Here is a 14,556-nt window from a genome sequence, read left to right on the forward strand (position 1 = left end):
TAGCGATGCCGTTGCGTGTAAAGCGGCCTTATCTGTCACCATTGTGGATGTTATGTGAGGTGATTCTGCTGTTATAGTTGAGACAGGTAGTATCACAGGTAGTATCAGTGCTCTGTTATTTCCAATACTGGAGGGATGGAAATAACAGAGCAGTGCTGGTGCAGATTACTGACAGCCAATGAGTGTGCAGAGGGCAGAGCTGGACAGTGAGGCCGGGCGGTGCCAGCTCTGACTGAGGTTTGGCATAGGAAGCTATCATGCTTGGTTGAGCTGCAGGTAAACAAAGAGCTGCAGAGAATAAAGTGATAATTCAAGAGGAACAAAAGTTAGAAACAAAAAAAAATAATGTAGGGGTGTTTTAGATAACAATACAGCACAGATTAGCTTAAAAAATGTTGGTGTTTATTTCTTTAACAATGCAAATATCTTTTTTTTCACCAGGTATAGTTTGGGTTGTGAAACCCCCACACATATGTATTGTACTGTAAATTGTCATGGACTCTGCAACAAATCCAAAAATAATATTACCAATAACGTTGTGATAAAAAAAAGCCACATCTTGCATTTCAATACAACATTTTAATGCTTTTTTGAACAAGAAATAGAACAAGTTATCTGAAACATAAATATATCATTATAAATTATACTATACACTTTTTTTTAATCAGGAGTAAAACATAGTATTAGCAATGTACAAAGAACTGAACAGCTTGTGTGCAACATATTCTATTCTTCTTCACTTTCTTTCACATGTGCATTAAAAACCTAGAACACACAGAAAAATAAAAGAAAGGGAATACAAGATTTAGAGAAAATGACTGCTGGCGTTATTCGGTTGGTATAGTCACATTTCACTACAACACCATCACTGAGGACAAACAACGTTTTCTGAATTTAACATACTATATATGTCTACAATTTCTCCCTTTTCTGGCTAAAATTGCAAAGTGCTGGTAAAAGTAAGAATCTTTCATCTTTCTTGTTATTAAAAGTCTCTCTGTTCCCAAAAATGAAGAGCATTTTAATTTTTTTCTTGGCTCACAGCCTAGGTTACTAGCCACCATTGCATTCTAGCATGCCCCGTGTTTATAAATTCTTTTTATTAGAGCTGTAACAAGGCGGCCGGCATGTATCACAGAAGTGAGGTAAACCTGGATGTCTGTTCTGGTACTTTTAGTGCAACAAGTTTTGCTAGGGCGTATCAGGGACAGATTGTATAGATAGCTGGAGAGACGGGTGCAAATGGCTATCCATATATCCCTGACCATGGGTGTGGCATTAAGATGGAAAATGTTTGGCAAGTGGTCAGTTTGCTCAGTGAGAGTGAGGGGAGTCCTTTGCGAGAAGGGAGGATTCACTCATCTTGACCTATACCCAGTTTGAACCCTCTCGAAAAGTTACCTCTGAAGAGGGCTGTTTATACTGGCCGGGGTCAGTGAGTTAGTGGAGTCTGAGGTTGCTCCACAGGGACTTTGCAGGTGAAGTGTATCTGAACTGTGCGGGAGTACCACGAATATTGTAGACTTGAAATCCGTCTGTGTTATGTATCTGAACTGTGCAAGAGTACCGCGAACATTACAGGCCTTAAATATGTCTGTGTTATGTATCTGAACTGTGCGGGAGTACCTCGAACATCCCGGACCTGAAATCCGTCTGTGTTATGTATCTAAACTGTGCAGGAGTACCGTAGGCAACCGGAAATGCTCAGTTCTGGAGCTGCTCCGACTTCTGATAGTGGCCACAGCGGGGTACTGCATATCCGTCTCCCATTGAGTTGAATAAGAGGAGGATATGCAGTACCCGGCGGCGGCCACTATCAAAAGATAGAGCAGCTCTGGAACTGAGCATTTCTGGCTGCCTGCTGCCGCCACCGACACCGAGGACAGCTGATCTGCGGTGGTGCCAGGTGTCGCATCCCAGATGACCTGACATTGATGACCTATCCTAAGGATAGGCCATCAATGTAAAAGTAGTGGACAACCCCTTTAATGAAGGTGCTACAGCATCCATATAATCTTGTTCGTGATAGAAAGCGATAAGAAAAATCATAAATCTGTGGTAAAGTTAAAATATTCAAGACAGCTAAGCATCAAAATACCTGTAGCAACTCCTGCACATCTCTTTGTAGCTCTAGGGCTAGCTGGTGAACCCTGTGATTGATGGGGTTATACATCACAGCATTTTGCAGCATTAACAGAACGTCTCTCTGGAAATCAGCATGGGTCCTTATCCTTCCCTTAGATAGCCCCTTCTTTATTGTAGATAGATCCATAGGCCTAGAAAAAAACAATTATTTAGGGTAATACCTGTCTTTATATTTTCTGCTAAGCCTTTGTAATATAACTGATCAAAGATCTCATACGAGGATGTTGGAAGCTCAGACAGTTTTTCTTAGTGTACGTCTACAGGTAACATTTTTGCAGCTTTTTTTTGTAGTGACAGGACAAATGCTGTGTACAATACGTGCATTTTTGATGTGCCATTACTTGCGTTTTTCACCAAAAAAGCAGTACAAAAGTGCTGAACGAATGGAGATGCAGGGTCTCAGCAAAAAGTCAGAAGGGCTCAAAAAAGGGAATTTTGTTTACTTACCGTAAATTCCTTTTCTTCTAGCTCCTATTGGGAGACCCAGACAATTGGGTGTATAGCTTCTGCCTCCGGAGGCCACACAAAGTATTACACTTTTAAAAAAGTGTAACCCCTCCCCTCTGCCTATACACCCTCCCGTGGATCACGGGCTTCTCAGTTTTGGTGCAAAAGCAGGAAGGAGAAAACTTACAAATTGGTCTAGGGTAAATTCAATCCGAAGGATGTTCGGAGAACTGAAGACCATGAACCATAAGAACAAATCAACATCAACAACATGTGTACACAAAAGAACAACCAGCCCGAAGGGCACAGGGGCGGGTGCTGGGTCTCCCAATAGGAGCTAGAAGAAAAGGAATTTACGGTAAGTAAACAAAATTCCCTTTTTCTTTGTCGCTCCATTGGGAGACCCAGACAATTGGGACGTCCAAGAGCAGTCCCTGGGTGGGTAAAAGAATACCTCAATAAAAGGAGCCGAAAACGGCCCCCTCTTACAGGTGGGCAACCGCCGCCTGGAGGACTCGCCTACCTAGACTGGCGTCTGCCGAAGCATAGGCATGCACTTGATAGTGCTTCGTGAAAGTGTGCAGACTAGACCACGTAGCTGCCTGACACACCTGCTGAGCCGTCGCCCGGTGCCGCAAAGCCCAGGACGCACCTACGGCTCTGGTAGAATGGGCTTTCAACCCTGAAGGAAGTGGAAGCCCAGAAGAACGGTAGGCCTTGAGAATCGGTTCCTTGATCCACCGAGCCATTGTTGACTTGGAGGCCTGAGAGCCCTTACGCTGGCCAGCGACAAGGACAAAGAGCGCGTCTGAACGGCGCAGGGGCGCCGTGCGAGACACGTAGAACCGGAGTGCTCTCACTAGATCCAAAGAGTGCAAATCCTTTTCACACTGGTGAATTGGATTAGGGCAAAAGGAAGGCAAGGAGATATCCTGATTTAGATGAAAGGGGGATACCACCTTAGGAAGAAATTCCGGGACAGGACGCAGAACCACCTTATCCTGGTGAAAAACCAGGAAGGGGGCTTTGCATGACAGCGCTGCAAGCTCAGACACTCTCCGAAGTGATGTGACCACCACCAGGAAGGCCACCTTCTGAGAAAGACGGGAAAGAGAAACATCCCGCAGCGGCTCAAAAGGCGGCTTTTGAAGAGCCGTCAGAACCCTGTTAAGATCCCAAGGATCCAACGGACGTTTGTAAGGTGGGACCATGTGGCAAACCCCCTGCAGGAACGTGCGGACCTGCGGAAGCCTGGCTAGACGCTTTTGAAAAAACACGGAGAGCGCCGACACTTGGCCCTTGAGAGAGCCGAGGGACAAACCCTTGTCCATTCCATATTGTAGGAATGAAAGAAATGTGGGTAAAGCAAACGGCCATGGAGACAAACCGTTATCAGAGCACCAGGATAAGAAAAGTTGCCAAGACCTGTAATAGATTTTGGCGGACGTTGGCTTCCTGGCTTGTCTCATGGTGGCAATGACATCCTGAGATAACCCTGAAGACGCTAGGAGCCAGGACTCAATGGCCACACAGTCAGGTTGAGGGCCACAGAATTCAGATGGAAAAACGGCCCATGTGACAGCAAGTCTGGACGGTCTGGAAGCGCCCACGGTTGACCCACCGTGAGATGCCACAGATACGGATACCACGACCGCCTCGGCCAGTCTGGAGCGACGAGAATGGCGCGACGGCAGTCGGACCGGATCTTGCGTAGTACTCTGGGCAGCATTGCCAGAGGGGGAAACACATATGGCAGTCAAAACTGCGACCAATCCTGGACCAGAGCGTCCGCTGCCAGAGCTCTGTGATCCTGAGACCGTGCCATGAAGGCCGGGACCTTGTTGTTGTGTCTCGATGCCATGAGATCGATGTCCGGCGTTCCCCAGCGGCGACAGATCTCTCGAAACACGTCTGGGTGAAGAGACCATTCCCCCGCGTCCATGCCCTGACGACTGAGAAAATCTGCTTCCCAGTTTTCCACGCCCGGGATGTGAACTGCGGAGATGGTGGAGCCTGTGACTTCCACCCACTGCAGAATCCGCTCGACTTCCTGGAAGGCTTGACGACTGCGAGTGCCGCCTTGGTGGTTGATGTAGGCGACGGCAGTGGCGTTGTCCGACTGGATTCGGATCTGCCTGCCCTCCAGCCACCGATGGAAAGCCAATAGGGCTAGATATACTGCCCTTATCTCTAGAATATTGATCTGAAGGGACGATTCTATTGGAGTCCAGGTTCCTTGAGCCCTGTGGTGGAGAAAAACCGCTCCCCAACCTGACAGGCTCGCGTCCGTGGTGACAACGGCCCAGGTTGGGGGGAGGAAGGATTTTCCCCGAGACAGAGATGTGGGTAGGAGCCACCACTGAAGTGATGTTTTGGTTGCAAGTGAAAAAGAGATGTTCTTGTCGAGGGAAGCCGAACTCTTGTCCCATTTGCGAAGAATGTCCCATTGGAGTGGCCGTAGATGGAATTGCGCGAACGGCACTGCCTCCATAGCTGCAACCATCTTCCCCAGGAAGTGCATGAGGCGCCTTAAGGGGTGTGACTGACTCCGAAGAAGTGACTGCACCCCCGCCTGCAGAGAAAGCTGTTTGTCCCGCGGTAGCTTGACTAACGCTGGAAGGGTATGAAACTCCATCCCGAGGTAAGTCAGTGATTGGGTCGGCGTCAACTTGGATTTCGGGAAATTGATGATCCACCCGAACTGCTGGAGAGTCGCCAGAGTGACGGTAAGACTTCGTTGACACGCCACCCGAGAAGGGGCCCTGACTAGGAGATCGTCCAAGTATGGGATTACCGAGTGGCCCTGAGAGTGCAGGACCGCCACGACGGATGCCATGACTTTGGTGAAGACCCGTGGGGCTGTCGCCAGGCCGAAGGGCAATGCGACGAACTGGAGGTGTTCGTCCCCGATGGCGAAACGCAGGAAACGTTGGTGTTCGGGTGCGATCGGCACATGGAGATAAGCATCCTTGATGTCGATCGATGCTAGGAAGTCTCCTTGTGACATCGAGGCGATGACCGAGCGGAGAGATTCCATCCGAAACCGTCTGGTTCTCACATGTCTGTTGAGCAGCTTGAGGCCCAGAACGGGACGAAAAGACCCGTCCTTTTTTGGCACCACGAACAAGTTGGAGTAAAATCCGCGACCACGTTCCTGAAGGGAACGGGAATCACAACTCCTTCCATCTTTAGAGCATCCACCGCCTGAAACAGTGCGTCTGCCTGTGCGGGGGGTGGGGAGGTTCTCAAAAAACGAGCCGTAGGTCGAGAGCTGAACTCTATCCTGTAACCATGAGACAGAATGTCTCTCACCCATCGGTCTTGAACGTGTGGCCACCAGGCATCGCCAAAGCGGGAGAGCCTGCCACCGACCGAGGATGTGGCTAGATGAGGCCGAGAGTCATGAGGAGGCCGTCTTGGAGGCAGTGCCTCCTGCTGCCTTTTGGGGGCGTGACTTGGACCGCCACCCATAGGAGTTCCTCTGGCCTTTCTCCGGCCGGTTGGACGAAGAGGATTGGGGCTTGGCGGAGGGACGAAAGGACCGAAACCTCGATTGGATTTTTCTCTGCTGAGGTCTCTTAGGTTTGGACTGGGGTAAGGAGGAGTCCTTTACCGAGGATTCCTTAATAATCTCATCCAACCATTCGCCAAACAAACGTTCGCCAGAAAAAGGCAAACCAGTTAAGAACCTTTTGGAAGCAGAGTCTGCTTTCCATTCGCGCAGCCACATGGCCCTGCGGACTGCCACGGAGTTAGCGGATGCTACAGCCGTACGGCTAGCAGAGTCCAGGATGGCGTTCATGGCGTAGGACGAAAATGCTGATGCCTGAGAGGTCAAGGAAGACACATGCGGAGCAGAATTCCGCGTGACAGCATTAATCTCAGTCAGACAAGCCGAGATTGCTTGGAGAGCCCACACAGCCGCAAAGGCCAGGGCAAAAGACGCGCCCGTGGCCTCATAAATAGACTTCACCAAGAGCTCTATCTGTCTGTCAGTGGCATCCTTCAGGGATGAGCCATCGGCAACAGACACAACGGACCTAGCAGCCAATCTAGAGACTGGCGGATCCACCTTGGGTGAGTGCGCCCAGCCCTTAACGACCTCAGGTGAAAAGGGATAACGCGTGTCAGAGTGCCTTTTAGCAAAACGCTTGTCCGGGACCGCTCTGGGCTTCTGGACAGCGTCCCTGAAGTTAGAGTGATCAAAGAATGTATTGCGCGTACGTTTGGGGAATCGAAATTGGTGTTTCTCCTGCTGAGAAGCCGACTCCTCTACCGGTGGAGGCGGGGGAGAGAGATCCAACACCTGGTTGATGGACGAAATAAGATCATTTACTAAGGCGTCCCCCTCAGGGGTATCAAGGTTGAGGGCAAAGTCAGGGTCAGAGCCCTGAGCTCCCACGTCCGCCTCGTCATCCTGAGAGTCCTCCAGCTGAGATCCAGAGCAGCGTGAGGAGGCCAGGGAAGAGTCCCAGCGAGGCCGCTTAGCCGGTCTGGGACTGCGATCCGGGCAGGAGTCCTCCGCCTGGGACCTAGGGGCTATCCTGGGAGCGCGCTGCGGCGCGGACCGAGAAGGCCCTGGAGGAGACAAACTAACAGGGGCCGGGGCCTGTGAAGAGCCCGGTCTGGACTGCAAAGCCTCAAGGAGCTTAGATGACCATTTGTCCATAGACTGTGCAATGGATTGAGAAAGTGACAGAGAGTTTCTCAGCGAAAGAGGCCAATGACGGTGACTCTGTCCCTGCAGCCTGCTCAGGAGGAGCAGGGGGATCTACATGAGCCGAGGGGCCCACAAGTGCCCCGGGCTCCGGCTGAGCAAGCGTGGCAGGAGTCGAGCATTGATCACAGTGAGGGTAGGTGGATCCCGCAGGCAACATAGCCCCACAAGAGGTACAGGCTGCGAAAAAAACCTGTGTCTTAAGGGCTTTGCTCCTTGTGGACGACATGCTGCAAGCAATAAGTGTCCCTTAGGAGAGCGACCACTGAGGGTATATGGGAAAGGGTTAAACAGCCGTTACGAATATATATAATATATGTAGATATATATATATCACGGCACCCTAGGGGAACCAGCACCGGGTGACCGGTGTGGCTTACCAACCGCTGGTGTCCTCCAGATTCCCTGTCGTGGGTCCCCCAGAGCTGTAGAGATGTGCAGCTGCAGCATACACCGGCAGAATGCCAAACATGGCCGCAGGAGCTCTCAAGGGGGGAGTGGAGCCATGGGCGGCGCCGGCAAAAGGCGGGAATCTGGAGGCCCCATAGTGGTCCGTGAGAGGGGAGGGGAGGCATGCAAAGATGCTCCAGCCCTCTGTCGGTAATACCGCCCTTCCCCCTGACAAGCATGCCCGGGGGCGGGATTTTTCGCGACTAGGCCGCGATGAAGCTGGGGACTAAATTTAAGGCCGTGCCCGACAAGCAGGCACGGCCGGCGCGGAAGTCCGATGAAAAAACAACGGACGGCGCTACTGGGGAGAGAGGCGACCTCTCTCCCTGTACCGTCCCCCCATGGGGACACAGAGTACCTTGAAGGTGCAGGGCCCGGTCCCTGGGGATGAAAATGCTCCGGTCCAGCAGGTTCCACCAGGGGCTGCGGATGGAGCACGGTCTCAGCAGGTGAATGACCGATGAAGCTCCCACTTCTCCCAGAGCCGCATAAGGGATGGTGAAGGAGACGGCATGTGGCTCCATCCTTTGTACCCGCAATGGGTACCTCAACCTTAACAACACCGCCGACATAGTGGGGTGAGAAGGGAGCATGCCGGGGACCCCATAGGGGACCTCTTTTCTTCTGTCATACTATGTATGATAAATCTTTTTTTTTTTTTTTTTTTCTTCTATGAGTGGATGTGTGCCTCCTTCCACACAAAGCATAAAACTGAGGAGCCCGTGATCCACGGGAGGGTGTATAGGCAGAGGGGAGGGGTTACACTTTTTTAAAAGTGTAATACTTTGTGTGGCCTCCGGAGGCAGAAGCTATACACCCAATTGTCTGGGTCTCCCAATGGAGCGACAAAGAAATACATATAGAAAAAAAACAGTGTGTGAATGAGATTTCAGAGATCTCGTTGATCATGCTTTTATTATAACACCCTGTATATTTTACACACACAAATATCCTGTGTAAAATGCGCATTAAAAAGGTGAGTGTAAACATACCCTTAAACTAGTGTTGTATTAAATAGATGTTCTATATCTGGAATGCATGTAAGGAACAGTGGCTCAAGGGAAAATTGAAAATGAATTTGTAATAGTAGAACATTGATTGAAACAAGAAAAATTTCCATGACATGTTTTGTATATAAAGAAAACATGCCTCCTACCGACCGTTTAACAATCTCTGTATACCCTGGAACCTCCCAGTCCGTCAGTGGTTTACGAAATGGTCCAGCAAATCTGTAGTAAAATGCAAACAAGTGAAAGAAAGAATAAGAGAATTGGCTTAGGCACTGGCTTTAACAATACAGACACACAGTATTATCCAAAAAACTTCTATGACGTGTTCATGTTATGTACAGTGCCTTGTGAAAGTATTCGCTCCCCCCCATGGCATTTTTCATGTTTTGCTACCTCACAACCTGTAATTTCACTGTTTTTTTGAGTGTAAAGAACATGCCTGTAATTGTGAACATTTAGTTTTCATTTTATTGTGAAGCAAAAAAACAAATAGGACAAAGTAATTGAAAACTTCAGTGTACATTAATATTTAAACACAGGTTGTAATGTAAAAAAAAATTACCGTATTTTACGGATTATAAGACGCACTTTTTTTCCCCAACATTTTGGGGGAAAGTGTGGGGTACGTCTTATAATCCGATGGCTGCGGGGAAAGGGGGTGCGGTGGTAGAGCGGGTCATCAGATGCAGGAGCAGGCTGTAGCAGCACCTACCGTGACCACGTGGGCCCGCTCATTAGCCTCATTTCATATGCACTGCATCCCGACATCCCATCATCTCTAAGCCCTGAAGCCGACGCTGACAGATGGGCGATGTGCGCACATACTAAACAGCCAGCCCGCGTGATCATCCCTGGCTCCTACAGCCTCGAGTGAACATGTGTGGCTATATTAATTGCCCACTGCATATCATCATCAGCGCGGGGGGCAGTGAATACCATAAGTATACTCACCGGTCACCATTCCCTGCAGCATTGCGATGACCTCCTGCCTAGAGATGAGCCACCCCCCTAGAGTTCGAGTTCGGTTCGTCAAACGAAGGCTCCGTTCGACAAACGTTCGACAAACCACTCGAACCCCATTGAAAACAATGGCAGGCAAACACAAACACATAAAACCACATAGAAAACACCTTCAAAGGTGTCCAAAAGGTGACAAACAACTCCCAAGACACCACAAACACATGGGAAAGTGACAAGGACATATACTCATGTGAAAACAAAAGAGCTGGACGAGTAAAAAGAGGAGGAGACACAGATATAGGCATGTCATGCCCTTCTAAAATCATGTAAAACAAAGCAAGTGGACTCCAACCAGAGTCTCCCTTTTTCCCAAAAATTGGGCCACAGACACCACTTAAGTGGCATCACTTGTCCCCCAGTTGAAAACTTGACAGGTAGATTTTCATGAACCACAATCCAAATCCACAAGCCTTTACTCTCCCCAGGATGACACCGGTGTAGGTAGCAAAGTCCTTGCTGATCCATGGCTTGTTCATCTTGGCTCATTGTTAAAAACACAGCAAGGGGACTCCAAGGAGAGTCTCTCTTTTTTCCAAAAATTAGGCCACACACACCACTTCAGTGGCATCACTTGTGCCCCAGTTGCAAACTGGATGTGTTGATTTGCATCAAGCGCATTCAAAAATACGCCAGCCTTAACTGTACCCAGGATGACACTGGGGTAAGTAGCAAAGTCCTTGCTGAACCATGACTTGTTCATCTTGGCTCATTGTTAAAAACACAGCAAGGGGACTCCAAGCAGAGTCTCCCTTTTTTCAAAAAATTGGGCCACACACACACCACTTCAGTGGCATCACTTGTGCCCCAGTTGCAAGCTGGATGTGTTGATTTGCATCAAGCACATAAAAAAATACACCAGCCTTTACTCTCCCCAGGATGACCCTGGGGTAGCAAAGTCCTTGCTGATCCATGACTTGTTCATCTTGATGAACATTAGTCTGTCCACATTGTCACTGGACAGACGTGTGCGCTTAACTGTCAGCACACACCCAGCAGCACTGAAGACACGTTCAGAGTCAACGCTGGCTGCGGGACACAACAAGATCTCCAAGGCGTAAGTGGTGAGCTCAGGCCATTTTTCAAGATTCGAAGCTCAAAATGAGCAAGTCTCCAGTTGCACAGTCATGGCATCGATGTTCATTTGGAGATACTCCTGTATCATCCTCTCAAGCCGTTGACTATGTGTCAGACTTCTTGTCTCTTGTGGCCTTGCAAAGGATGGTCTAAAAAAATTATGAAACGATTCCATAAAATTGCTGTTACCACCAGATACGGTGTTGCTGGTACGGTTTGACTGATGATGACGAGACAGTCCCATGTTTGGCAAGTTACAACTGGGAGATTCACTCTGTGCACCACTGGTGTTTGGTGGAAATTTCGAGCTAAGATTGCGTAACAGCTTCTGCTGATGCTCCTGCATACGTGCGTCCCTTTCTATGGCTAGAATTATTTGCCAAATTTGGACTTGTACCAGGGATCTAAGAGTGTGGCAATCCAGTAGTCATCATTACTTCTAATTCGGACAATCCGAGGGTCATGTTGTAGGTAGTGCAGCAAGAAGGCGCTCATGTGTCTTGCGCATCCCTGCGGACCAAGTCTTTGCTGTGTTTGTGGCGGCAAGCTGATAAACGTGCTTCCTTCCTCTGACATCTCCCCCCAACCTCGAACAACCGAAATTTGACCAAGGTCTCCCTCATCTGCTGAATCTTCCATGCGCATTGTCAGTTCGTCCTCCATTTCTTCCTGGGCTCCTGCACCTTCCTCAACAGTTTGGCTGCTAACTTGCGCCCTTGTTAATCCCTCTCCCCCACCGTCCCATGCCTGCCGCCTTGGTGATGCAGAACGTCTGGACCTTGCAGATCTTGGTAGCCCTTCCACATATGAATCCTCCTGTACTTCCTCCCCTTCCTCTTGTCCCACCCCCCGACTCTGAATAGTGTTTAGAGTGTGCTCCAGCATGTAAATGATTGGAATTGTCATGCTGATAATGGCATTGTCAGCGCTAAACATATTCGTCGCCATGTCGAAACTGTGCAGAAGGGTGCATAGGTCCTTGATCTGAGACCACTCAAGCAGCGTGATCTGCCCCACCTCTGCATCTCGTTGGCCCAGGCTATATGTCATAACGTATTGCACCAGGGGCTTGGCGGTGCTGCCACAGTCGCTGCAACATGTGGAGAGTCGAATTCCAGCGTGTCGGCACATCGCATTTCAGGCGATGAACCGGCAGGCCGAAAGACTTCTGGAGCGATGCAAGTCGGTCAGCTGCGCCGGTTGAACGGCGGAAGTGAGCAGAGAGTGACCGTGACCTGTGCAGAAGCCCATCTAGGCCGGGATAGTGGGTTAAAAATTGCTGGGCAACAAGGTTCAACACGTGAGCCATACAAGGCACGTGTGTCACCTTGCCCCTGTGTAGGGCTGCACCCAGATTTGCAGCATTGTCGCACACGGCCTTCCCTGGCTGCAGGTTGAGTAGAGACAACCATTTACTAAACTAGCTCTTCAGAGCTGACCACAACTCCTCAGCTGTGTGACTCTTATTTCCAAGACATTTCAACGTAAAGACCGCCTGATGCCGTTGAGCTCTGCTGCCAGCATAGTAAGGAGGTGTGCGGGATTCCTTGTGCGCAGTTACAACGCGGGTGGCCTGACCAGGCAGGCTTGGGGTGGAGGTGTAGGACCCAGACGAGGTTGAGGAGGCAGAAGCAGTGGAGGAACTTCGACATACAGAGGATTGACGCACATGTTGTAAGGACGGCAAGACTTGTACAGCAGACCCTTCTCCATCTCGCACCATAGTTACCCAGTGCCCAGTCAGCGACATGTAACGCCCCTGTCCATGCTTACTGGTCCAAGAATCGGTGGTGAAATGCACCCTGTCACACACAGAGTTTCTCAAGAAAGCGGTGATGTTGTGTGCGACATGCTGGTGTAGCGCAGGCACACCTTTCTTGGAGAAGTAGCGGCGACTGGGCATCTGGTACTGGGGTATTGCGATGGACATAAGGTCTCAAAAATCATCTGTGTCCACCAGGCGGAAAGGCAGCATTTCTATAGCCAACAACTTGCAGAGGGTGAAAGTCAACCTCTTAGCTTTGTCATGGCTCGAAGGAAATGGCTTGTTAATTGTCCACATCTGGGGGACCGAGATTTGGCTGCTGTGCAGAGACGGTGTGGAGTAGGGTGTCCCTGGAAAACTGCTGGTCTGTGAGGAAAATGCAGGCGGAAACATGATATTGCCGTCATCCAAAGTTGGTGCTCTCGATGTCTGTGAGAGCTCTACAACAGCACCTGTTTCCCCTCCCAAAACAACTGATGACCTGCCAAGCAAACTGCCTGTTGCGGTTAAAGAGGTGGAAGGTCTGCGTAGAAAAACATGTGTGACCGCTGTCCCCACAGTCATAGAGGAGGAAGAGCGTGCGGATGCACTTGAAGGGGCAGACGGTGGTTAGCCCGCTCCGCTAAGCCACATTGTAGCACAGTGAGCTTCCCACTGGGACTTATGCTTGTTAATCATGTGACTGTTCATGGACGAAGTAGTGAAACTAGTGAGTTTTTGGCCTCTACTTACAGATTGGTGACAAAGCCTACAGATCACATGAGTTGGGTGATCCTTTGCGATGTCAAAAAAGGACCAGGCAATGCAACTATTAGAGCCCATGCGACCTGCAGAGCCACCCCTCCCACCTCCGTCGCATCCTCCTCCACAGCCTCTGCTGACCTCCTTGAGTGCCTGACTGTGGGTTGACAGTAAGTGGGATCTAGAACCTCATCATCAACCGTTGTGTTTGCATTCCGCTCGCCCTCATACCTAACCTCTTCCTGCCCTGACTGAATAGTTAAGTTGTCATTCCAATCAGGTATCTGAGTCTCATCGTCATCAGTATGTTCCTCATTGTCTCCACCAAGAGGTGTTACAGTTTGTGAATGAAGGTCTACATTATGCTCAGAAACTTGGTCATCAGGGCCTGTATCAGACTCACAAAGCTTCTGGGCATCACTGTAGACCATTTCCTGGTCTGTACTCACTGTAGCGTGGGAGCAGACCTCTAATTCCCAGGCTATAGTGTGACTGAACAGCTCTGCAGACTCACCTATCTCTGTTACAACATACTCTGCATGGCCGGTGGAGACTTGAGACCAGGGAGAAAGCAAGTGCGATTGGGGTGACAACTCAGAGGACTGTTGTTTTTTGGATGTTGAAGTTGAGGTGGAGGAGAGGCCACTGGTTGGAGCACTTGAGATCCATTCAAGCATGTTCTTTTTTTGTGCATCATCTACCTTTGTTACAGTAGTTCGGTTCTGTAAAAAAGGGAGCACATCAGATTGTCCACGGAAAAAAGAGAATTTTGTTTACTTACCGTAAATTCTTTTTCTTATAGTTCCGACATGGGAGACCCAGACCATGGGTGTATAGCTTCTGCCTCAGGAGGACACACAAAGTACTACACTAAAAAGTGTAGCTCCTCCCTCCTAGCATATACACCCCCTGGATCACCAAATACAGCCAGTTTAGTGCAAAAGCTGAAGGAGGACATCCACCCACAAGTAAAAACAGAGCAAAACCCGGAACAACCGGAGCCTCTGTCTACAACAACAGCCGGTGAAAACACACGGAACAAGAAAACTGCCAACAGGCAAAGGGAGGGTGCTGGGTCTCCCATGTCGGAACTATAAGAAAAAGAATTTACGGTAAGTAAACAAAATTCTCTTTTTCTTCATCGTTCATAATGGGAGACCCAGACCATGGGACGTCTCAAAGCAGTC

General features: G+C 49.5%; 1 protein-coding gene across 1 annotated transcript in view; it reads right to left on the minus strand.

Moving 5' to 3' along the window:
- Window positions 1-635: 635 nt before the first annotated feature.
- LOC142302371 (uncharacterized) overlaps window positions 636-14,556 on the minus strand; it is a 48,141-nt gene continuing 34,220 nt past the window's right edge. Inside the window, exons 7-9 of the mRNA XM_075343427.1 lie at window positions 8,920-8,988; window positions 2,099-2,276; window positions 636-765 (exon numbers count right to left, since the gene is read on the minus strand). Coding sequence (XP_075199542.1) covers window positions 727-765; window positions 2,099-2,276; window positions 8,920-8,988 — 286 coding nt within the window. The 3' untranslated portion in view covers window positions 636-726. The remainder of the gene's footprint in view (window positions 766-2,098; window positions 2,277-8,919; window positions 8,989-14,556) is intronic.

The sequence above is a fragment of the Anomaloglossus baeobatrachus genome, chromosome 4, assembly GCF_048569485.1.
Source record: "Anomaloglossus baeobatrachus isolate aAnoBae1 chromosome 4, aAnoBae1.hap1, whole genome shotgun sequence".
Taxonomy (NCBI): domain Eukaryota; kingdom Metazoa; phylum Chordata; class Amphibia; order Anura; family Aromobatidae; genus Anomaloglossus; species Anomaloglossus baeobatrachus.